Raw genomic sequence first — 22,432 nt, 5'->3', positions numbered from 1 at the left:
AAAATGAAGTGCCGTTTGCCTTCCGTCCATCCCAGGTTTCTGTGGCAGTTCATTAAGAAGAGGGAGCTGCAGGCTGTCGCCGTGGTCTCTGGACACAGTTCAATACTGTGTGCATTCTTGTGCTGAGATTTACGTCTCACATTCAAAAGAGCCCCTTAAATCAAGCAGCCTGTTAGCATCTTCTCAGGCTCTGTGTGCCTGGGAGATAAAATGCCTGCGTGCTAATAGTCAATTCATCACTGATCTTACAGAGGAAAAGCCTTTGCCTGTGTGGGAGCATCCTCTGCCCAACGGTTGCGTTCGAGCCTCTCTATTTATGGCTTTATTTATTTATTTAAAATTCCTCATCAGCTTGGGCTTGCATTTTGCAAGGATGCTTCAGCATCTTCAGGCTGAAGCCTTCTCCATGCAGAGCAGCATATGGCTTTGCTGCAAATGCAGCCCTGGCCAATATGCTGGACTTACAAATCTGACAGTGCCAACGTACAAAAGTTTTGTGGTACATATGTCAATACCAACTGCATAGATCGTGAGCTTTTCCCATGTTTCCCAAAGGAAAATACATAAACTCCTCGAGAGTCAAGCTCAGTTATGTAAACACTCGCCGTGGATTTATTTCATGGCACCCGTGATCACCCAGCAGCTCCACCTCCTTTGGGTGGATTCTCTGCCATCTTCTGCAGCAGTGGTGTTGAGCACTGGTGGGGCTCCCATCACATCTGGTGGGGCTCCCATCACATCTGGTGGGGCTCCCATCACATCTGGTGGGGCTCCCATCACATCTGGTGGGGCAAAACCATGGGAGCAGTTGCTCAGCTTTTGCAGAACGACTCCAGCACTTGTTGAAATCAGTGGTCAATTATTTCTCCCAGGGGTAATTCTGTCGCAGTCCTGGAGTATTTATAGCCCAGCCCAGGTTCCAAATCACCCTGTCCCAGGCACCTTGGGCTTTCAGCAGGCTCTGCTCTGGAGGTTTCTCCCAGCACAGGGCTGCCCTCCGTGCTGTGGGGCAGGGTTGGAGCATTGCCGGCTGCGCCGCTGTGTCCCTGCCTGGCACAGGGACCAGCCTGACCAGCAGCTCCAGCGCCCGTCTGTCTCACCACCTGGGGACACACAGGAAAAAAAAGGCAAAAACAAACCAAAAAAGGGATTTCAGGTCTGGCTGAAACTCCTCTGGATACAGACTCCCTGCTCTATCCCAGCCATGCCTAGGCTGTTGAGATCAAGGCACTTTGAAGCCAGAGCAGATGAATCGGCATGGCCCCAAACACCAACAGCTGTTTCTTGTCCAACTCTGAAACCCTCAGCCTTCCCTTTCCCAAAACACAGCTCACAGCTCTCTCTGCAGCAACTTCCTAGCTTCTGACCAAGGCAGAGGGACAAAAGTCCCCTAAAGTGGTGGGGATGTTGTGAAAAGTCCTTTTGGAGATGGGTCATTTCAAAGCTTTTTCATTACAGTGCAGACTGAGCTGTCGGGAGAGGTCGATACTATGGATTATGGCACTGCTCCTGAATGATGGGAATGCTTGATGGCTGTCATTTACTGTCGTTTTTTATTTACTCATCTGGCCTTCGTGTCTGGCTTGGGCACTTTATTAATCCAGACAGCGCAAATGGATGTGTGTGCTCTTACTTAGTGCTGGCTGGGAAGCTGCTTTTTCCATCTGCTGGAACATTGTGCTTTTAAAAAAAATAAAATAGTTTGGTCTTAAATTAGCTTTGGAGATGAAACTTTGAAACTACAAGTTGCCCATGAGTTAGAAATGTTCCTGTCCCCACTGTTGCTAAAATCAAGGAGCACAAGGCTGGCCAGTCAAGGGCTCTGCTTTGGTGGCAGGTCCTGGGCTTCCCAAGCAATTCCTGAGATTTGGATTTTATTTTTTTTTTAAAGAAACTCACTTTGCAGTCACTGAAGCAAAGCTTTGTCATTCAGCCTCACAAACCGTCTCCCCAGCTCTGCTCTAACTCCTTATCTCATCACAGCTTTGATTTTCCACTGGTGAGACCCCAGTGATGAGCCCACAGTTGAAAGACTGGAGCTCTGCCTGGTGGAACTGATCTAAAGATGGATTTTTCTGCCAGCTTCATGTGCTGTAATATAGATATATATATAGATTTTCTTTTTTTGATTTTTTTTTTTTGGCGTAATGAATCAGGACAAAAATATCCAGAGAGAGCTGCAACTTTTTTTGGAAATGAAAGAGCCTGTTCCATCCGTGGCTTTTTCTGCTACCCACTTAACTTTTTAGGGTAGGATAGAAAGTGACAAAGAAAACATAAATATAAGCCTGTCACTTTGAAAAAGCATATTTTTTCACCCCAAAATAGACACTCTAATCAAAGTGCATCCCAGGATGGGGTGGGAAATCTGGCAATGTAGCAATTTTTCACTAAAACAGCTTTTTTTGGTGGTACGTTGTGTGAGCACCTGAGCCTTTCCCCTTCCCTCCTCTCCCTGTCTGCTGAGGTTTGTGCTCTCTTGGAGCACCCATCATTAGTGGGATGCCATGAGCCCTCCAGAGGATTTCCTGGATTTAACCCAGCAATTAAACACATCCTCATTTCCACTACTCTATTTATAGATATGTAAATAAATATCTGTGTAAATAAATATCTGCATGAATAAATATCTGTATGAATATTACTATTTATAGTAATAATAAATTATAGAATGGTTTGGGTTGGAAGGGAACCTCTCACTCCAACCCCTCTGCCATGGGCAGGGACACTGTCCATAATCCCAGGCTGCTGTCCAACCTGGTCTTGGACACTGCCTGGGATGGGACAACCCGTGCCAGGGCTTCACCACCCTTACAGGGAAGATTTCCTTCTTCATATCTAACCTAACTCTGCTCTTTTTCAATTTAAAGCCATTCCCCTCTCTCCTGAGCTGCCCATCTCATTCTCTTGCAGGGCCGCTCGGAATAACGCAGTAACAAAATAAGGGAAGCAACAAGAAGGGAAGGTAGGATTGAGGCACGGATGGTGGGAGCTGTTGGTTCAGCCACGTGGAGGGGGGAAATCTTTTCTGCCTGTCCCCCTGCCCTGCTGAGCCTGGGCTCTCACCTGGGCGCTCAGTCTGCTCACAGGCAGGGCCTCTGTAGCCAGGGCGGCAGTGGCAGGAGCAGGTGTCACCCACCAGGACGGGCTCCCCGTTGTTCTGGCACGGCCCGCAGCGGCAGGGGCTGAATTCCAGCAGGAACTCATCCAGAGCCCGCTTCAGGTGCTGCCTCTTGGTCTCCATGTGGCCGAGGTTGCTCCTGCGCAGGATTTCGTGGATGGGCTGCAGCTGCGGGGAATGGAGATGGATGGCATGGAAACAATTTCAGCTGGGCATCGACTGGGATGCTGTGACATTGCTGGATAAATTCAGGACTCGGGAAAAACTCATTTGTCTTCCTCGACAGCTGCATGTACATCATGCAAATGTGTTGCTGCCCCAGTGAGGAGCCACCGGTCCAAAACCTTCCTCATCTTGGAGGTTTGTGTGGGATTGGCTTTTCTGGACATGCTTTGGAGTTTTAGTATGGATTCGAATGATAAGTTAAAACACCCCAGTAAGCCCGTTTTTTTTTACTAATTTCTTAGTGCTGTCACAATCCCTGAGATTCTTGCATGCTTTTTGCCTTTTTGAAGAAAATGTTTTGGTAAGAGCTTTGGACAGAGGGTGTCATCAGAATTTATTGCCATCCTATCACTTGCAGTGGCCAGATTGTGAAATATCCAGTAAATGCTGAGAATGAAGAATTTTGCCTATATATTTTTTGCCCTTTGATGTAGTGAAATAATACTGTCATCTACAGCTTTGGGAATGTAACTCACTCATCATATTTTCCAGCAGCAAAACACAGTTCCTATATAGCAGTCAGCAAAAATAGTCCAGTTTGGGAAGCAATTATAACTTGCCCAACTGAATATTAATATTCAATGAGTATTAAAGCTAAAAACTTGTGACTGTGTGAAGACACTTATATTTGTCCATCGATGCAGCTGTGCTGACACTCCCTTTCTAGGCCAGGAATTTGTTCCAGAGAAGACCTGGGTGTCAGCTCACTGTGCAAGGCACTGTGAGAGTGATTCGTGGGGAGGATCAGGATCAGCTGGGCTTTGGGATGAACTCTTAGGCAAATTTGCACAAGCCTGTTTGGCAAACTGAGGGGGCTGCAGATAAGAGCTGCTGAAGTGGCTGCTCTGGTTGCAGGGTGACTGCTCAGCTCTGGAGCAGCCAACAGAGAGGTCAGTGCATGGTTTACTGGAAAACTGCAACAAATTTTGCCCAGAATTGATGGGAACTTGTGCAAAAAGGTGAATAACCTGCAGCTGGAACTGAAAGTACTTTCTGCCACCAGGTGCTGCCCAGGAAGGCTTGCACAGTCCTTCTTGCCCTGCCAATAACACAGATAATTCCCAAATCCATTTTCCCTTCTCCCACTCTCTGTCAGAGCTTTCAGCCCTGCTTTCAAATGAAGACAAGAGGGATAGAAATGACAGCGTGTCCCTGCCATGACAGAGATCCTTCCCCCACATGCCACAGCTTCTCCTGGAGCAGACTGGTGATCTTGGCATGTTGGGGTCCTCCTGACCATAGCTGAGGGGTTGTGGCCATGCCCTGGTGCCAGCTCTACCCTGGATTATTTGTTTGTAGGGTTGCTCTTCTCTGTCCCTTTCCATCCCCTCTGCTTGCACCCATCTCCTCCCTCCCCACAGAAGCCCTATAAGGTACTTCCCGTTTTATGGGGCATCCAGTGAAACAAAAGGGAGACTGGGGCTTTGCTGACTTTTATGGCCACAGACCTTCTTTTTGGAGTGTGGAGAAAGACAGAACCCACCTGACAGAAAAGCCAGGAGCTCCCTGCTCAGAGAACTCCTGGAGAGGGCCTGTCTGTGCAGAGCTTTTGCTGGGTAACAAAACATTTTCCCCAGCCCCCTGTGAGTCCCCTGCTTACACAGGAGGGCAGACAGCATCAGGGAGAATACTAGGGATGAATACAGCTGCAATTCATTGTGAAGCTGTTGGGGGGAACACATCAGAAACTTAACCTGGCACTAATCCAGCATTAAGCTCCTTGTCCATCTCCCTGTGGATGCAGTCGGTGGGAGATGTACTCCCCATTGTGAAATGAATAAGAGGTTACCAGATCAGTGGCCCATTACATTTAATCTTGTTCTGTGATGGGATCACAATAAAAATACGAAATGATCTGCTCGGCTACACTTTCATTCCTTAGAGCGGCAGAGTTTCTTCAACTGCAGAAAAGCCTTACCTGGAAATCAATAATAGCAGGATTATATTTTAATGACCTGGCCCAGTGACGATACATTTTGCCATCCCAACTGTTCAGGAGCCCTCCGCTGTAACTGGTGTCTCCCCCTCTAATCCGGGGAATAATATCTTCCACAACTGCACTGTGGCTCTCAGCATCTGGAAAGTTGAATTGCACAGGTGTTATTCAGCTGCTGTTTCCACACAGACCCCAGAAACTGCTAAATGGAGGTGAGGTCAATCATGCAGGGGGCTACCAGGGAGCTGCCTCCTGGGATGGATGTGAGCTCCCTGCTCGTGGGGTGAGCCCTGCCACCTCATCACAAGGTGACAAGTTGAGCATCCCAAATCCTCTAAGCTGATAAAACCTGAAGAGCCTGCACTCCTCCAGCCTTGGTTTCTGGGTAGGACATGGGCAGTAGATCACACTGTCTATAGCTCATTATGGAATGTACAAATCTGGGGGTTCCTGCCCTCTTTGAGCACTTTTTAGAGTCTATTTTGACTTGTTTTAGTTGCCATGCACACCCAGTCTGTCATTGCTGTAGACTGCAGCCTCCCAGCCACCCCACGGCCTCTGTTTCTAATCCAGACATTGCTACATCAATTCCTGCTCTTTTAAGAGAGATCAGGAGTCCTGGAGATGCAGACCCAAAGTTTCTGTGGTCCCACCTTGTCTGGGGGATGGCACCAGGGCTCCCTTCCTCACCCCTTGTGTGCCCCTACACGAGTCTCTGTGCCCAAGTGACCAAAACAAGTGACCCAAGGAGCCTCAACAGACCCCTGCCCTGCTGCTGTACCAGTTTTCAGGAATCCTTTGTTTTTGCAGTCAGAGTGTGTCAGAGTTGCACCCAGATCCAGTTTCTCCTTGCTGGCTGTAATGCCAAGGGACAGGCCAACACAGGCACTTATCTCCTCCGTGCTGATGGCTGCAAACCAGAAAGTAGACAGGTAAATTCTGTGGCTCCTGATGTTCATTTTCCCACTTTTTTTCCCCATCTTTGAATAAAAGATTGGGTTATTTTCATGGCTTTGTATTTCAAAGTCAAAAGCTATTCTGGGCAGAGGACAGTGGAAAAAACCCAATATTTTATTGGGGTATATTTGGCCTATCATGTAATAGGTGTAAAAGCTGTTTCCTTAGAAAATATTAGAAGAAAGTAAAAACTTTAAGGCTTCAGGCACAAACGTCCCTGTCTGATCTATGTATTTAACAACAAACTTTTGATATTTTTTACAGACTAACACATAACTAAGGTAAAGCCAGGAACAACCACTGAAATCAATAGATCCAAACTAATTTTCCTAAATTCAGGCTTTGACCCACCTATTAATGGCTTAAGCAGCACCTTAAGGAGTATCTTAGAAAAGGCCTGTGTGCTGAGAGCTGCCAGAGCTTTCCTGCCTGCTGCTGCCAGCACCAGCACATACATCATGAAAATATGTAACTGGAGAGCCATGAAGTGACTGCAGAGGGGAGAAGGGAGCTAATGAGCTGGTTTCACCAAGGTAAGCAATGTGCATATTTCATACAGCCTGGTTTTATGTAAGCACCTCAGTGTACTGCAAATATAAGGCTGTGCTCTTTAGTAGTTAAAAAGTCCATTGATTTCAGTAAATGTGGGTATTGTAAGTAAGGGGTAACTTGTATTGCTCTTTTTTGTTGGAGGACCTTAAAGTGTTTTCCAAAGGAGCCTGGTGAGCAATACCATGGTATTGAGAGGAGGCACAGAGATCAGTGGGGGCTTTGTGCTGTGGTTTAATGGTCTGAAATTTAAACCTTTGTCCAAGTCCCACCGTGGAGCATTGTCTGCTGAACAGCCTCCCGTCAGCACTGGGGAGCAGGGCCTTGCCTTGCTTGTGTTTAAAATATTGCTCAAACACTCATGGCTCTGGTTTTGTGGAAATATGGACTGGTTTGGGTTAAAAGGGACCTTTAAGGGCCATCTGGCCCAGTCCCTCTCCCTCATGGGCAGTGACATCTTCAACCACACAAGTTTTTCCAGAGCCCCATCCAACCTGGCCTTGAATGTGTCCAGGGATGGGGCACCCACCACCTCTCCAGGCAACTTGTGCCAGTGTTTCACCAACCTCATTGTAAAAAAATGTCTTTTTTAATCTACATTGAGCCTCTTAGCTGAAAACCATCACCCCTTGTCCCGTCACAATGGGGCCTGATTAAGGCCTGTCTTTCTAATAGGCCCCTGGAAGGTTGCAGTGAGGTTTCTCTGGGGCCTTTTCTTGTCCAGGCTGAACAACCTAAATTCCCTCAGCATTTTCTCATAGGAGAGGTTTTTCACTCCTCTAATCAGCTTTGTGGCCTCCTCTGGACTTGCCCCAACAGCTCCATGTCTTTCCTGGGCTGGGCACCCTAGAGCTGGATGCAACACTGCATGTGGGACCTCAGCAGAGGGGCAGAATCCCCTTCCTTCACCTGTACATGGCCTTGTTGGACCTCATGAGGTTCCCACGGGCACAGAGCTTGTCCAGATCCCTCTGGGGTGTCACCTGAAAACTTGTTTGCTTCTGCACACCCTACAGGAGGGGCTCACTGCAGCCAGCTGGGGCTCAAATCTGCTCCTTGGCCTGGTGGGTCCAAACCCTGCTTAGGTACTCAGCATCCTGAGAGTTCCAACTGGAGAGAGCTGAAACCTGCTCCAGACTTGAGTGGGAACTGCATCCCACTGCAAAAACTGGGCCCTTGAGAAAGATTAAACGTGTAGCACTCAATTACTTGTACTAAACTGTTCAACAGTTGTAAACACAGTGGGTAAAGTTCATTCACCCAAAGCTACATGAGTGATTGCTTATCTTGGTGCTGGAGTGCCATAAAATTAAACTTGAGGAACACCCTGATTAATTGATTTGCCATGGCTCCCGTTGAGTAATTATGTTCAGCGAGGGGCTGTCGATACCATTCGCTATTGGTCGCGGAAAGATCGGGTCTTGATAAATGAAAAGTGGTTATCACTGCAAAAGGGTGGCCTCAGTAAATATTGGCACTTGAGGGGGGAGCCCTGATAGGGTTGGTTTTTTTTTTAGTATGATATAATTTGTGATAGTTAAATGTGCTGGAGTGATAAGATTTACTGCTGCATTTTGAATTAATCAGAATATATGAAGACTCTTTCTAATTTACTCCGTGCATAATGTTCCTCCCATAAATGTTCTTGTAATGTGTGAACACATTATGCTGTTTTCTGCTAAATAATAGAACCATAACAATCTATTTTAAAAACAAGTAATGAAAAATATTGATGGCAGAGCAACGAGGGACCTCGTTCTGACATATGTATTTATTTCACTCATGACCACATCCATATAAGCCCTTGCAGCCTGAAAGCTGGGAATGGGTCTGGTAGCAAAACTGCAGCCCTAAGCTCTGCAGTGAGTTGTGGATATCTAAACAGAGAAGGTGATTTCATTTTCAAAATTTGGGTTTCCTAAATGTTCAAAGTTCAGCTCTGTGCTGAGCGGATGCTCAGTGACCACCTAAGCTGTGTCTCATTTAGGGAACTCAGCCAAGGCATCTTTTTCCTGAGTCTGTGCTTTAGTCAAGTGTTCTCTATAAAAAAAAAAAAAAAGAGTATTCTCTGTTCCAGAGCATTTAACAAACAGTTTTGTGGGCTGGGTGGGGTCTCAGGATGCAGTGGTTGATCTAAAGCAGCTCCACATTCAGCCCTGTGGGGACTCAGTGATGCGTCTGCAGAGCTTCAGGCTCATCTTAGGAAGCTCTAATTTTAAGACTTGAGCACTTATATCCTGATCCTAACCATTCCTCAGGGAAGGAGGGATAATCCTCTTGCAAACACAGCCTCCAAGCATGGCTGTGATCAACATTTGAGAAATCAGGGTTTTTTTACTAAATGCTTTCAGACAGTGGCATATCAGACACTGCAGGTGGGTCCTTCTGGGTCAGTGTTGTGTGACACAGCACTGCTGGCTTGGTAAGGCTGGACTTTCTGGCAGAGCCTGGATTAGATGAAAATGGTTCTGCATTAGAATGAAAATTACATCTCTACTGGGGCACATTTTTGTCTTTTGCTGGGCTTCAGCATCCTTCTTTCCTAAGATAAGGCATCTCTTAGCAGTAAATCTCCTTACATACACAGCAAGCACAAGATAAGGCAAAATAATAGCCTCCCTCCACATGCTCTTGATTAATTCTTCCTCTGAAATTGGCAGTTTGCTTCCTGAAGACTTGCTTGCCAAGACCTTGCTCACTTCTATATCACTCACCCTTCAACGTGAAGAAGTAATTTCAAGAGGTATCATGTTTCCAAACATTAGAGGTTCAGGAACTTGATGAAAATTCTCTCAATCAGTAATTTCTTGTGGAAAAATTGTCATGGTTATTGTGCAATGTGGAGTGCATAGTTATCCTAATGCGTGTGGGACCAAACCATTTCAGACCAGAGGCAGAATCTGGGGCAGAACCATGAAAATGATTGAAATTTCTGAAATTACAGCAATTTGCACCTGCTGTCCAAGATCAGAATTTCCTTCTGCATCACTGTCTGGCCTGGAGTTACCAAGGCAGTGGTACCCTCAGCACAGCAGAATGATGGCCCTTAGGGGAAATGGGATCTGTTGCATTGTTGACACCTTTACAGAAGTTGACAACCTGGTTATTGAGCTAGAATCCTGTATTATTGTTCTGCATCCCATGTTTTTGATTGGGAGAAACATTACACTTTTGACTTGCTAGCCATGGCAATTCTCACACTCTCAGCATCTGCAGTGGTTGTTTTATCTAACTGAGATTTAGAGGTAGGGCTCTCCAGCCTCATACACTCCAATTTGTTGAGAACTGGAGCTAACAGGGGTCTGTTAGGCTCCAGATGTGACACTGAGCAGAGTAAAGTGGCAGAGGTATTGCTGAGTGCAGTGTGGCGTTTCCATCTACAGAAAATTGCAGCCCTCACTACGAACATGAAATGTGAGAGGGTTGCTTTGCTGAGCTCTGAGTGGCTTTGCAGCCTTCAATGGTGAACAAAGATGACAAGAAATAGGAGAAGATTAGCAAGTGACACTGAGAAAATAATGCTCAGGTTCCTTCCTTAATGGCCAAACCCTCACCCAGGTTCTTCTGAAATCAGAGCACATTTGGTGACCCCAAGCCATGTGGCCAGTAGTGCCACCAGGCTGGAAATGCCAGGTTTAAAGCAGAAAGCTGAGAACAGAGAATGTATTTTGGTTTTTCTGACCTTTTCTGCGCATTTCCTCCTTATTGATGACAAGTATGTACTCAAAGACACCCCCCAAGGTGCCAGATGTCATGAAGTGGGTGCCGTAGTCGTCGATGAATTTGGCATACAAGCCATAGTTGTAGGTGTCTGGGAGGTCCTGCAGGGACAGCAGCACATCTTCATCCAAAACAATGTTGTCCCTTCTCATCTTGAAGCGGGCTGTCTGCACCTTGGTCTCAGCTCTAATGAACCCAACATCCTGCAGGTAAAGAAAAGAGGAGCTGCAGTCAGCATTAATTTAAACAAATGAATTTCTAGTTTTTAGGTTTGCAGGGGAAAGCCTGAGTCTCTGACTGTCGGTGTACGTATGAAAACAAGCCTGATTTTAAATGAAATAATGGTAATTCTCTTTTTAAAGTCCCTTTCTGATGTGCTGTGGAGGTGGAGGGCCTTGGAGGGTTTTATTGATGTGTGAATATGATCACAGCTGGGCTCCATGTGATTCCCCTCCATTCTCCGTTTCTGCAATTTCTTTTTCTGGTTTCCTTTCTATACCATTTATTCCCTTTTTGCTTTCTTCACAAACCCAATGAGTGACAAAGCACGAGGGTCAAGCCCAGCCCAGCAGAGGGGAGATTCCCTGCCCAGGAAGATGCTGATGGAGGGAGAATTTCCAGGATAAACCACCAGCTCCAAGGCTCCACCTCTATATTTCCCATTGCTTTGGACAAGTCCCCACTGCAACATGAGCAGTCCTTTAAATGATTCCTCCAATAACTGATCATCATTTAGCTGCAAACATCACGTGAGTCTGGACAAGGGCACAGTAAATACTATAATGGTGCTCATTTCAAACAGCTTTTAAGGGCATTTTAACTCAGAACACCATCAAAGTAATTCTTCTTTATTGTTTTCTGTCAGCAGCCCAGAGACAAGTGGAGATGGGGCACGGTAAATGTGGGAAATACCAGCACTCATGTTATTAGATTGGAAAGAGGTCATCACAGCCAGTCCATGATGTAAACCCTCTGTGAGAAGTACACCCTATTATCAGGTACTATTTTTTCAGCGTGGTGGTTTAACCTCCTGTAAAAAGTAGCCTATTTCTCCGTCACGAGGCAGCTCGTATTAATTTGAGCAAGATGTATTTGCTACCAGAGATCACTCCTTGAGGATAATTGTTTTGATCAGCATCTTTATATTCCCTCCTCCCTCATCGTCACTTTTAAGCATTTTTTTATTTATGTGCTTAATGTAGCCATGAAACAGGATGGGGTGAGACGACATGCGCCGTGGCACTCCGTAATTCAATTTTATTCCCACTCCCTGTTTGCTAAAACATACCAAGAGCAGCAAACAGGATTACTAACGATCATACATTTGCAATTACATGAACAAATTAAGGTACAATTACCCTGTGTTAAAAAATGCATTTGAGAGAATAAACTGACATAAGTTACAGCCAGACCATGCCATGCACAGATGATGCGACTGGAGCAGATGCATCACTGATTTGGTTGGGGTTGTTGTTTTTTTTTTACCTTTGCATCATATTGTGTGAAATTCTTCAGGGATCCTTTGCCACCTGATAAAGTGAGGCCCAGGTTTAACATGAGATCTCCACCTCCAGGCCCAATTCCAATGGTGAAGCCTGTTGTTTTGGATTTATCACTTTTAAGGGCGTCAAGCAGGTCCTTTGAATCCTCGTAAAACTCAAAAGCAAATCCAGAATCAGCCTGAGTCTAAAATGAAAGGAGCAGACATTAATTTTTCAGGTGATTCCCTTCCTTTTTAATCTCTATTTCTTGAAGGAATACCTCTTAAAGCCCGTGATGCTCCTGACAGCACCAGCACTGACTTCAGTGAATGTGGAATAAGGAATTAAGTCCCGTGCCATTTCATTTGGAAATATGTGAGAAATGTGGATAAAGCCAAGCATTTTGCTTCATCCATCTCCAAGCAGGGGAGAGGTTTGTGTTTAGCCACTCAAAGCCAGAGCTGGTAATGGTACCTATTAAGACAGCCTGACACTTCCCATTATAAAACCCTCCTTCCAGTTCCTTCCAGCTCTGCCAAATCCTAACGATTTGGACTGACTTTTTTTTTCTCTCCAGCCTGCTTCTGGATGAATTTACTTAGGAGAAGAAAAATTCAACATCTATTTACAATGGCAAGGCTAGAAAACAAACATTGTTTTGCCTGTGTTTTAGGGAAGTGACCTTTTCCTTGACAGCTCCACTTTGCTGGCACGTGGAATCAAACAGCTCTGCTGAGTCTGGGCTGTGCCATTTGCCAGCTCTGTAAAAAGACAACCCCAGTGTTCAAACTGGGGACTGAGGGACTCTGCCTGCTGGGAGGACATGAAAACTACTTCCACTGAGTAATATTTCCCATGAATAATGTGTTTGCATTTGTTCATGTCACAGTGTGGTCAAGCCAGCCACTTATGATGTGGGAGACCCAAACTGAATCCTTGCACTGCTTGGATTGGTGTCTAACATCAGATGTGACCTCATCTGTAAGTGTCGTGATCCCAGTGATAGGTTTTAGGATCCCTGTCTCACTCAGAATTCGGATTTATGCCCCTTGTAACCATGCCATACACTTAAAATGCTTTCAAATATTGAACAGCAGCATTGTTACCATTCTACACATGGCCAGCTCCATCCCCAGAGAGGCAAAGGGCTTGTGCAAGCTCTACAGCTCATTAATAGCAGAATCTAGAGACAACACCTCCCTCTTGGCTTTGACTGGCCCAGAGGAAGCAGTGGGGATGCCTGGGAGATAAAGCAGTGAATTCCCTACGTGCCAAAAACCAGCGTTTGCACCATCGAGTGCCTGCTGAGGTACCTTAAACATAACCTACAGATGGAATGTACCTGATGTCTTTGTGGGGAGTTTGGCTTTTTAGCTTGGAAATGGCTGCTAAATTTGGCCTCCTGAAGCACTCACCAGGAACTGGAATATGTGGAAGTTGTAAGGCTTGCGGAAATACTTCTCGTCGTCTCCGTAGTGCAGGCGCTCGCAGGCGGCGTCGTACTGCAGCTCCCGCCACTCCCCGTTGTACACGTACTCACAGAGCCCCCCAAAAAACCCGGGGTCGTAAATGTTCTGTCTCCCTTCCTGTGTCAGGGTGTTGTATCTTGGAAAGAGGTAGCGTTCAGGAAGTTATCCATAGCTCTGGTTTTATTTCCTCACTCTCTGTCACAGGTTCTCCTGACGCTACAGGTTATCTGTCCTCAAGGAACTGAAATAGGACTTAAAGCTGGGTTGGGTTTGTTATCTCGTTGCTGTCTCCTTCCCAAAGCTACCAGGAGACAAACAGCCATTTTATTTCCAAGGCACTAATTTGGACTCGCACGTGAGAAAAGGAAGAAATCCGTGAAGTTGCCCAGCCCCTCCCAGCAAGTTCAGCTATGAACGTCCCAAAGTCCTGGAATTCCTCCAGGTTCCTCTTGAGCCTAATGCATCTCATTGTCACAAAGTGCTTCCTGGCATTCTCTGCAATTATTTTCTATCTTAATTTCATCTCTTCCTTTTTAGTAATGGTCCCGTTTCTCAGGGTAGTTAACACCCTCCCTAGACATGAAGCCTGTGCTTTGCCAAGTCTGTCACTTATTATTTCCTTATTCCTCCTTCCTCCTGCTCTCCAGCCCTCACAGCTGCTGCCCTCTGAAATCCCTCCTATTACTTAGTATTCCATGTAATTCTGTGGCCCAAAGTGAAAGCGTTATTCAAACTAGACAGCAGCACTGCTCTTCTCAACAGGGAACCATCTCTAGGACTAAGATAGCAAATGCCATTGCTTTGTGTGTTCTGCAGGAGAAGCACTTCAGAGAGCAAAATTAAACAGGGTTCTCGGTGAAAATTAATGCATCCCTTGTAAAACTTTTGATGGATCCTCCCAGGCCCTGGGCCAGAGAGACATTTATCTCATGGACTCCAGAGACTGTTGGATTGAGCTGATGGGAAAGTTACACAGTGGCTGGCTCCATTCTCACCCTGTAGCCCACGTTCATAAAATCCTAGAATGGTTTGGGCTGGGAGGGACCTTAAAGATCATCCCATTCCAATCTCTCTGGCACAGGCAGGGCCATGTTCTCCAAGGGAAACTGAGCAGTAGCTCGGTCAAAATACAAGATTTTCAACAAGAGTGTCACAGTCACAATTTGCCTTTCAGTTTCATTTTATTCTGGGTTTCTCTTTTTGCCTGTATCACCTAATGAAAATTTGAAACTGAGCAGGGAAACATTTTTGTGGATAGGAGTATTTACCTATACTCATGTGGAACTCAGGCTCTCTGCCTTGGATCTGTGCTCTGAAGTCCTAAATCCTGGAGTTAAATCTCCTTAAGGATGAATGCCAGCAGGGTGCTGTACCTCCAAAGTCTGCTCTTTGCTTTAGTCTTTTACTTTTAACAACTGGAGAAGGCTGTGAGATAACTGGGATCTATTTTTTCAGGAGTATAAAAAGGGCATCACAAGTACTGTGGTCAGGTAATAGATCTGAGACAGAATTTGAAATAGAAGCTGGAATGAACCCTCACTGCCCCCCACAGCCACGTGGGACAGCACCTCCCCTTTGGGTTTTGCACAGCCCCCTATCAATTCATGGATCACTGCTATCACTAAGGAAGAGCAATATAAGAAACATAATCCTGTTTTGATTGCAAGAGGAGCAGCTATTGATTAATTACTCACCCTTGGACTGCTTTTTCCACCCCTGGGATTGGGAACAGATGTTCACAAGGGCTTTCAATATCTTCATCCTCACAGTTATCCTCATCAGAGCCGTCTCTGCAGTCTCTGTCTCCGTTGCACACGAGATGCCGTTTAATGCAGCGCCCTAAAGTGCACAGATGCAGGCAGTGGCTTATCCACCCTCCAGAAATCCTGGCTGGCAGCTTGCACTGATTGTGCTGGTTTTCACCCACATCTCAGGGCCACAAGAGGTCATGCAGAGTGTTAAATACAGCTTTATTCCATGGGGAATTCGCTTTTCCAAGTCTCTGGGACCTAAGCACAGCACAGAGTCCAAGCCATGGCCACTCCCGTGGGCTTCCATCAGGTGGGAATCAAGGAGAGGTCACCTCGCTGTCCTGACTTTATTTTCTAAAATCACACTCTTGGAAAGTTGCTATAGGAATAGCTTCACCCCTTGGCTTAAGGAAGTCAACTCCATCTTATTAAAGTTCACGTTTTCCTCTTCCTATTGTAGGAGGCATTTGGGGAGTTTATTGCAGTAATTAATTGCAAGAATGGATATTTGCAGGGAAGGCAATGTGGAAGGGCTTTTGCTTCTGGAAGCATGGAGAAAGCCTTGAGGAGGAGCTGTCACTGCTTAATTTACCCCAGTGGAGTGATGATAACCTGCTCCAGCTGATGAGCTGGTCACAGAGCTGACCTGTGGCTCCAAATTTCAGCAGAATTTTCATTAAATGCTCAGGAGGGAAGTTTGAGCCATTTGTATAGAAACAAAAATCTGTCAAGGCTAGTCAAAGTTTCAGAGAACAGCCGTTTTATATCCTAATCCTCAGAGCTGGAGGTGGCTAAAAATAAGTAAATCACCCCAACAGATTGCTGGTTGGATTGATGATTGAACTCTGTCTCTAGCAGGGGAGAAAGCGGCGCGTTGCGGGAGCGTTGTGCCCGCCGAGGGGAGTGTGAGCGTGCAGCACAGCAGTTGGAGCAGAATATTCCTACTCTCTTTGTTCCACTGAAAAATTCACATTCTCCATGTCACACAGCCTTCTTTTCTACCCAAATCCCAGCGTAACATGGGTGGATTTCTGTAAGAGGAAAACACTGAAGAGGGGGAATTTCCTGCTTTCTCTCCTACTGGTTCTCCCTCCTGCTGCCCGGGGCAGGGCACCGATACCCCCAGGACCAAAACCTCTCTGGCAGGCGTTTTTGCCTGGGTCACTCACCTGTTCCCTCGCACTGGAAGTCCTGCCCACACCCTGGTGGCCCTGTGCACGTTGTCTCAGCTCGACAGGCTTGCTCATCCCAGAGCTGCCCAGCGCAGCGTCGCCCTCCAAACTCTGCTGGCTGTGCCAGCCGCCGGTAGCGGTGCTGCACAGAGACACATCCACGTGTATCCCCCACAGGAATCCCCTCCCCAGGCCATAAAGCAATCAAAACTATCATTTTAATATATATTCCTATTTCTATGTGTGTGTGTGGCTTGAAGGCTTCATATGTAGTAAAGGCAGGAGAGTCAGGAAGAGAGTTGGGAGCTCAGATTTGTCTGGAGTTCATACGTGTGGACTTAGAGGGGGCTGGAATGGCTGTTTTAAAAATATCTCTGTTTTATACCTTGGAAAAATATGGCATTTTTCCAGCTGCATGTGCTTTGTCCTGCAATGCACCAGGCTCAGATGGACACAGACACTAATTACAACACTGATCCTGCAACATTTCTGATGGATTATTAATGAGAATTGCTGCTCTTTAAATTAGGAAGGGAAAAAAGAAAGGGAGAAGAGCCATATTATTTACTGATAATATACTGTTTATAAGCACAGGAACAAAAAAGGCAGGGAGAAGATAAACTCAGTAGAAAGCAGAATTATGTCAGGTATTTGAAAATAAATTCTCAAACTATGAAGACATATGTGAAATGATATAAAAATATGAGAAGAAGAGCTGATGCATGAAGGCTGCTTCTAATTTCTTTTTACCGGACTATTTGCATTAAGAATCAAGGGATACTTAATTAAATCTGAGACAGAAAAGGAAGAAAGTCTTGGGCAACTATTCTGGCCTGATTCTTCCACCATTTGCCTTGATTTTGGTTTTCTTGTTCTGCTGCCTCGAATGAATTTATTCCCCAGCTTACACCAGGGTAAATAAGAGCCTCTCTAGGAGAGGAGCATTTCCATCATATTTGGATGAGTTTACTGGATGCTTCAGAATGATGAATATGTATAATATATATAATTAATGTGTGTACATCCTCATCACAGACACATCTGAAGATGAATGAATACATTACAGTGGATCCTTACTTTCTTCTCTTGGCAAGGGAAGCAATCAGTCCATCCTGACCACTGGCTCAGCTGACAGTCGACAGGAGCTGGAGAATTAACATTTCTGCTGCTTCTTCTAGGGAGGAGGGGAAGAAAGAGTGGTCTGAGGTCTTTGAAGCTGTGTTTTGAGAGTGGCTGGAGGCTGGAAGGGGCAAAATTGTCTGTGTGTGTGTGTTTTTCCACCAGGAAGCTGGTGTGTAGGAAATGGGAAGCACCCCAAGATGTCCCATCCAAGTATTCACCATCAGAATTGAGCAGGGCCTGCACGTGCAGTACTTGGGGATTTTGCCTTGGGATTCCTGCTCTCCCAGGACATCTTTGCCCTTTCCAATTGGTAGATTGCAATTAAAAAAAAAAAAAAAAAATATATATATATATATATATATATATATGAGCAACCATCCTGAGTAAACAGAAGGAATGTCATGGAGAGATGGGTTTTAAAGAAAAGCTGATTTTTTTACCTTTCTTTTCGGAAGCACATCACAATCTCCAGGAGCAGGGATGTTTATCACTACTGAGCCTGTTTTGAAGTCACTTTCTTTCCAGTGTGAACTCCCAGGATTTTTCCCAGCAAGTGGGAAATCAGATCCTGGTTTCCCTGGGCTTTGTGGAGGGGTGGGAATGACTGCACCAACAGTGCTGAGAGAACAAGGTACAAAGGACCTTGGCTAAGAATTTGTTGGTTGAGTGTTTCTAAAGCAAAATACACAAACTCTGAAAATAAGAAAATAACTAAAGGAATATTATGAAAGGAGAAAAGGGCAAAGGTACAGTATTGTAGCGGCTCTTGGATTAGACTCTCTGCACATACTGTGAATATCACTACACAACAGCCAGCAAATACTTCTCCTGCCTCCCAGCCCAGTCATTATGATCTCTAGTTCTGTCTCTTCTCCTAAAACCTTCATTTGATGAGCCATTTCTTTGTCTTGAGGAGCAATCTGTGGCATACAAATACAACCCTGCGTATCCACAGCCTTCGAAGCATTTGAGGGTTCATTCTGAGTCAGAACACTATTATTTTTATTATTATTTTGGTGATTAACTAATGAGCAGTCCATTTCACTTACAAGACTGCAGTCCAAAGAGAAATATAGATAATTAGCAGAGGTACATAGCTCATGGGGGATCCACCAGAAGCTGGGGAAGAGAGATTCACTGAATGGAAGCCACAGCAGCTCAGTAAGGGAGCCTGTGGGTGCAGACCCTTGTGTGAGCTGAAAACCCAGGAGGCTGCAGATGAACCCAGAGCTGGAGGACGTGCAGGTATTGATGCCTTTTCGCTCTGACAGGAGGATTTGTGGGCTGCATCCTTCAGCACTTCGCCAAGTACTTAATTGGCTCACCTTTGATTGGATTTTACATTTCCCTCTTCATTATTCTGCCTTGTTTGATAAGTTCATCAAACATCAAAAATCTCGTCTTTGTTCATTTTCAAAAGGGATTATCGGAATAAGCCTTCATAATTAAGTGTATCACTACCAGTTGTTTTTTTTTCTTTCTGCCTTCTCCTTGTCTCCATGTTCCAATTATCACTGATACCTTTTTTTGATCCTCCTAAATCATATTTGCCTTTACAACAAGCTTGAAATTAATAGCTGTAGAAAAAAAAATAAATCCACCCATTTCCCTATCATGACACTATAGCTTTAGAAAAAAATGTAACTTGTTTATTCCTCTCCTTCAAAGCCCAAGTGACACTCAGATAGGTTAACAATATTGTTCATGGGAAAAAAAAAACCTGAGGTGTGAGGATCTGGCTTGGACTGAAAACTGGGTTATTCACATGCACTTGTTAGCTTCGTGTTGTCGAGTGCAAAATAATTATAATGCAAAAGAATATGAAAAATATTAACTCATAAATCATCCTGCATAGAGAATTCATTTCAAGTGCCCAAACCCAGCCTGGTAATTTCGGTAAGGAAGTTTAAGAAGGCTTAATAGTCATCTGTAAAACCATTGTGCAAACAGTTCCTTTAAGAAGGAATTACAGTGACTGGCTTGGGCTTTGGACAGCTGCCAATTTTTAATTCTTTTTTTATTTTTTTATTTTTTTTTTTCTCCTGGTAGCTTTGTGCACATGCCTCAAGTCAGGAGAAAACTGATGGGCTGATTGATGTGCTGGTAATTCCTGTATGGAAATGTGGGGAAGGGAACAGGCTTACCTGTGGGAAGGTGGTGCCTGCAGCTCCCTGCACGCCGTGGCCGGGGTTGGTGTCAAAGCCAGTGACACACACACAGACAGGATCAAGGGACAGAGCTGAGCCAGGCTCCACCACATTGCTTTGCCATACGTAAATGTTTGCTATAGATCAGCTGCAAACCAAAGCTTTTAAGTTTTCAGGGCTGCTGGAAGGAGCATGGAGCCCACCAGGCTCTGAAATGCTGCAGTAAATCATTGACAGCAGCACAGATCGAATCACAAAGAATCAGGACACATCCCAGAGGCCTTTGCCCTTTTGGAAACAAATTCCCTGTTTTCTGGCAAGGAAATATATTAAAGTGTGCAACTGTTTCCACATTAAAGTCAATCAAGTCCTATTGTAGCAGTGTGTTTCTTACCCAGCCTGCGCCCTCCTTTTAATTTGAAGGGGGAGGAAACTCCTGTTATTTCCCATAGTGACTTCCCTGTAATTTTGATGTGTCTGGTTGCTGACCAGGGAAAAGCTTCCCAGTACAGCAAATTGAAGATTAGCACAAAACTGTATTATGAGGAGTGCCTGCTTTCCAGACACATGAAGGAAATGTCAGTTCAGCTTCCTCCCCTTGCCAGCCCCACCAGGCAGCTTCCCACCCCTAAAGCTGCTGTGAGTTATCACCTGGCTTTTGGATGGCCCTACACAGCCACTGCAACGTGAAAATCTAATTCCTTCTTTGCTAAAGTGATTTGGGGAGGTGGAAGATGTCCCCTACATCTGAAATTCTTGTGGCCATACCTTGTGCAAACCCATCTGCTCGTGGTGGCTCTTATGCTTTTAGCCAGGTGGCATCTTAGTGGATGTGCATAAGTGTAGGAAAGCAATACCACAGAAAGCAAGAACACCACAGGTTATTTCATTTTAAGATAACAGTCACAAGATGACAATATTTAGTTCTGTCATGTTAGAAGAAATTAAAAATAGCCATGGGAAAGATGCCTGGTCACAGCCCAGGTTGCCTCATAGCTGTTTCTTCAAGCTTTCACAGCCTCCAAAATGCCCCCAAAGGCACTGGGCAGGCACAAAAGTGCACAAGGAATCTGTATCTTCATTAGGCAGCAGTTAAAAAAAGAGTAAGAGATCTATGGAGACTTGTGTGCTCTAACAAGTGCCTGTTTCTCCCTGCTTTTTCTTCTGCATAAGCGGGCCGAGATGCTTCGTGCATAAATGAAGTGTTCCCAGCAGACAACTGGAAGTTTGAACCTCAATAAATTCAAGAGGAAGTGTAATTATTGTAGGAAAGCCTGGTCTTGGGCTATTATAGCTGTTAAACAGACAGTGAATTGTCCTGGGCCCACAAAAGGCTGGGCTGGAAGTGTCATTTTGTGTATTTCCCAAATCAATTGCAAAGCTCATTTCAATAGCTGGTATTGTAAATTATCAAAATGAAAGGACCTCTTAGCCAGTTATTTTCATGTAATTAAAGTTCAGAGTGACCCTGGGGCTTGTCTTTGCTAAACACTAAGAAATGTAGCACAGGGGTAAACTCAGTATTGGAATGAAATGAGAAGTGCCCTTCTGTGACCTTCGGGAGTGCGTTAATGCAATTCTTTACCTACTAATGCACTGCAGATGGGCTCAGAAAGGCCTTCTCCTCTCTTTGCCTGTGCAAGAAGAACTCCAATGAGGGGTTTAATATTTTTTTAATATACTATTAAACCTAAATTGCTTTCGCCTGGGAGAAAAAGTAGGGAAATGTAACTGGCCTGAGGCAATCCCCCTCGTCACCTCCCCATTACACATCACAGCCTCTCTGCAGGTGCCTGGTAAGACAGAAGGACGTAAAAAGCTTCTGGCCGTGCTTATAGAGGTCTGGTGGGGATGCACCCCACTGGTTTCCATCCAAACCTGGGCTGTCCTCTGATACAAATGGCTGTTTTGCACAGCCAAGTGCATCCTCAGCATCTAAGCGAGGCTGTCGAAGCATTATATCTTCTTCTTTTTTTTCCTGATAGCAGCATCAGAAACACCCCCTGTATATAATGGAAGTTATTTGTGGCACATCTCCCAGGTAAAAGGCTGGGCTGGTTTGTGCAATCAGGCACAACACCAATTTCTCACTGATGGGTGAGGTCGTCTGGGGGAGAGGCGTGCGGGAGAGATTTAAGCAGCCAGCAAGGCACTCCACGTTAGAGATGAAATTAAAGAACCTTTCTCAGAGGTGTTATGTTCCAAAAGTGATATATATATACACACACATATATATAAAAGCTGTGGTTCCATTTAGAACATTTTGGACTGAATGTCTCTAAAATGTTTGTGTTGGATCCTTCACTCCAAACCCAAATTAGGTCTCTGAGCCTCTGCCTTGCAGTGCTGGCTGTGCTGTCCATGGCGATGCAGTCACCCTCAGGAGGATGAGCCATGAAGTCTTCAGGAGCATGGAAAAAGGGCTGTGAGCAGGCTGGGCAGTGAGCTCACATCGTCACTTTGTGGCTATTCCCACCACAGAGCTCTTTCCCTGACGCTGAAGAACCCTTTAATTAAAAGAGACACAATTCCTCACTCACAACTCCTGCCTATCTAAAATCAGGGCTGATTAACTCAGTGTAAACAAACTCTGTGATAGCAACACGGGACTTTGTTCCACTTCAAAAAAGGCTCCATTTCAAATGTGTTTGGCCCAACAAAGAGAATTAATTTCTGCCTGAAGAGTGCATTGATCTTTTAGGTATCACCTGAGAGGCCTGTGGCTAACGTGGCTGGCTGCACAAGCCTAGCCCCAGGGTGAAGTTGTAATGGGTATAACATA

At 45.2% G+C, this 22,432-nt stretch overlaps 1 protein-coding gene across 1 annotated transcript; it reads right to left on the bottom strand.

Moving 5' to 3' along the window:
* Nucleotides 1-585: 585 nt before the first annotated feature.
* C8A (complement C8 alpha chain) lies at nt 586-19,865 on the bottom strand. Its single transcript, XM_005521202.3, has 11 exons — nt 19,648-19,865; nt 17,459-17,555; nt 16,379-16,523; nt 15,153-15,297; nt 13,405-13,594; nt 11,994-12,194; nt 10,471-10,711; nt 6,064-6,192; nt 5,265-5,422; nt 3,067-3,289; nt 586-1,103 (listed from the first exon to the last, which is right to left on the bottom strand). Exons 1-11 carry the CDS (start codon nt 19,761-19,763, stop codon nt 952-954), a joined length of 1,797 nt encoding a protein of 598 aa, XP_005521259.2. The 5' UTR covers nt 19,764-19,865; the 3' UTR covers nt 586-951.
* Between the last annotated feature and the right edge of the window lie 2,567 nt (nt 19,866-22,432).

Source organism: Pseudopodoces humilis, chromosome 10 (assembly GCF_049639895.1).
Source record: "Pseudopodoces humilis isolate 2021_Gansu_Grassland_sample_001 chromosome 10, ASM4963989v1, whole genome shotgun sequence".
In the NCBI taxonomy this organism is placed as follows: Eukaryota; Metazoa; Chordata; class Aves; order Passeriformes; family Paridae; genus Pseudopodoces; species Pseudopodoces humilis.
This window is presented reverse-complemented; position numbering and strand designations above follow the sequence as displayed.

Excerpts from the sequence above, each read along its gene's own strand:
- C8A (XM_005521202.3), bottom strand. The coding sequence starts at position 19,763 with ATGTGGTGGAGCCTGGCTCAGCTCTGTCCCTTGATCCTGTCTGTGTGT. Across the intron at positions 12,195-13,404 it reads TCCACATATTCCAGTTCCTG|ACTCAGGCTGATTCTGGATT; the intron begins GTGAGTGCTTCA and ends CTTTCATTTTAG. Across the intron at positions 10,712-11,993 it reads TCACACAATATGATGCAAAG|GATGTTGGGTTCATTAGAGC; the intron begins GTAAAAAAAAAA and ends CTTTACCTGCAG.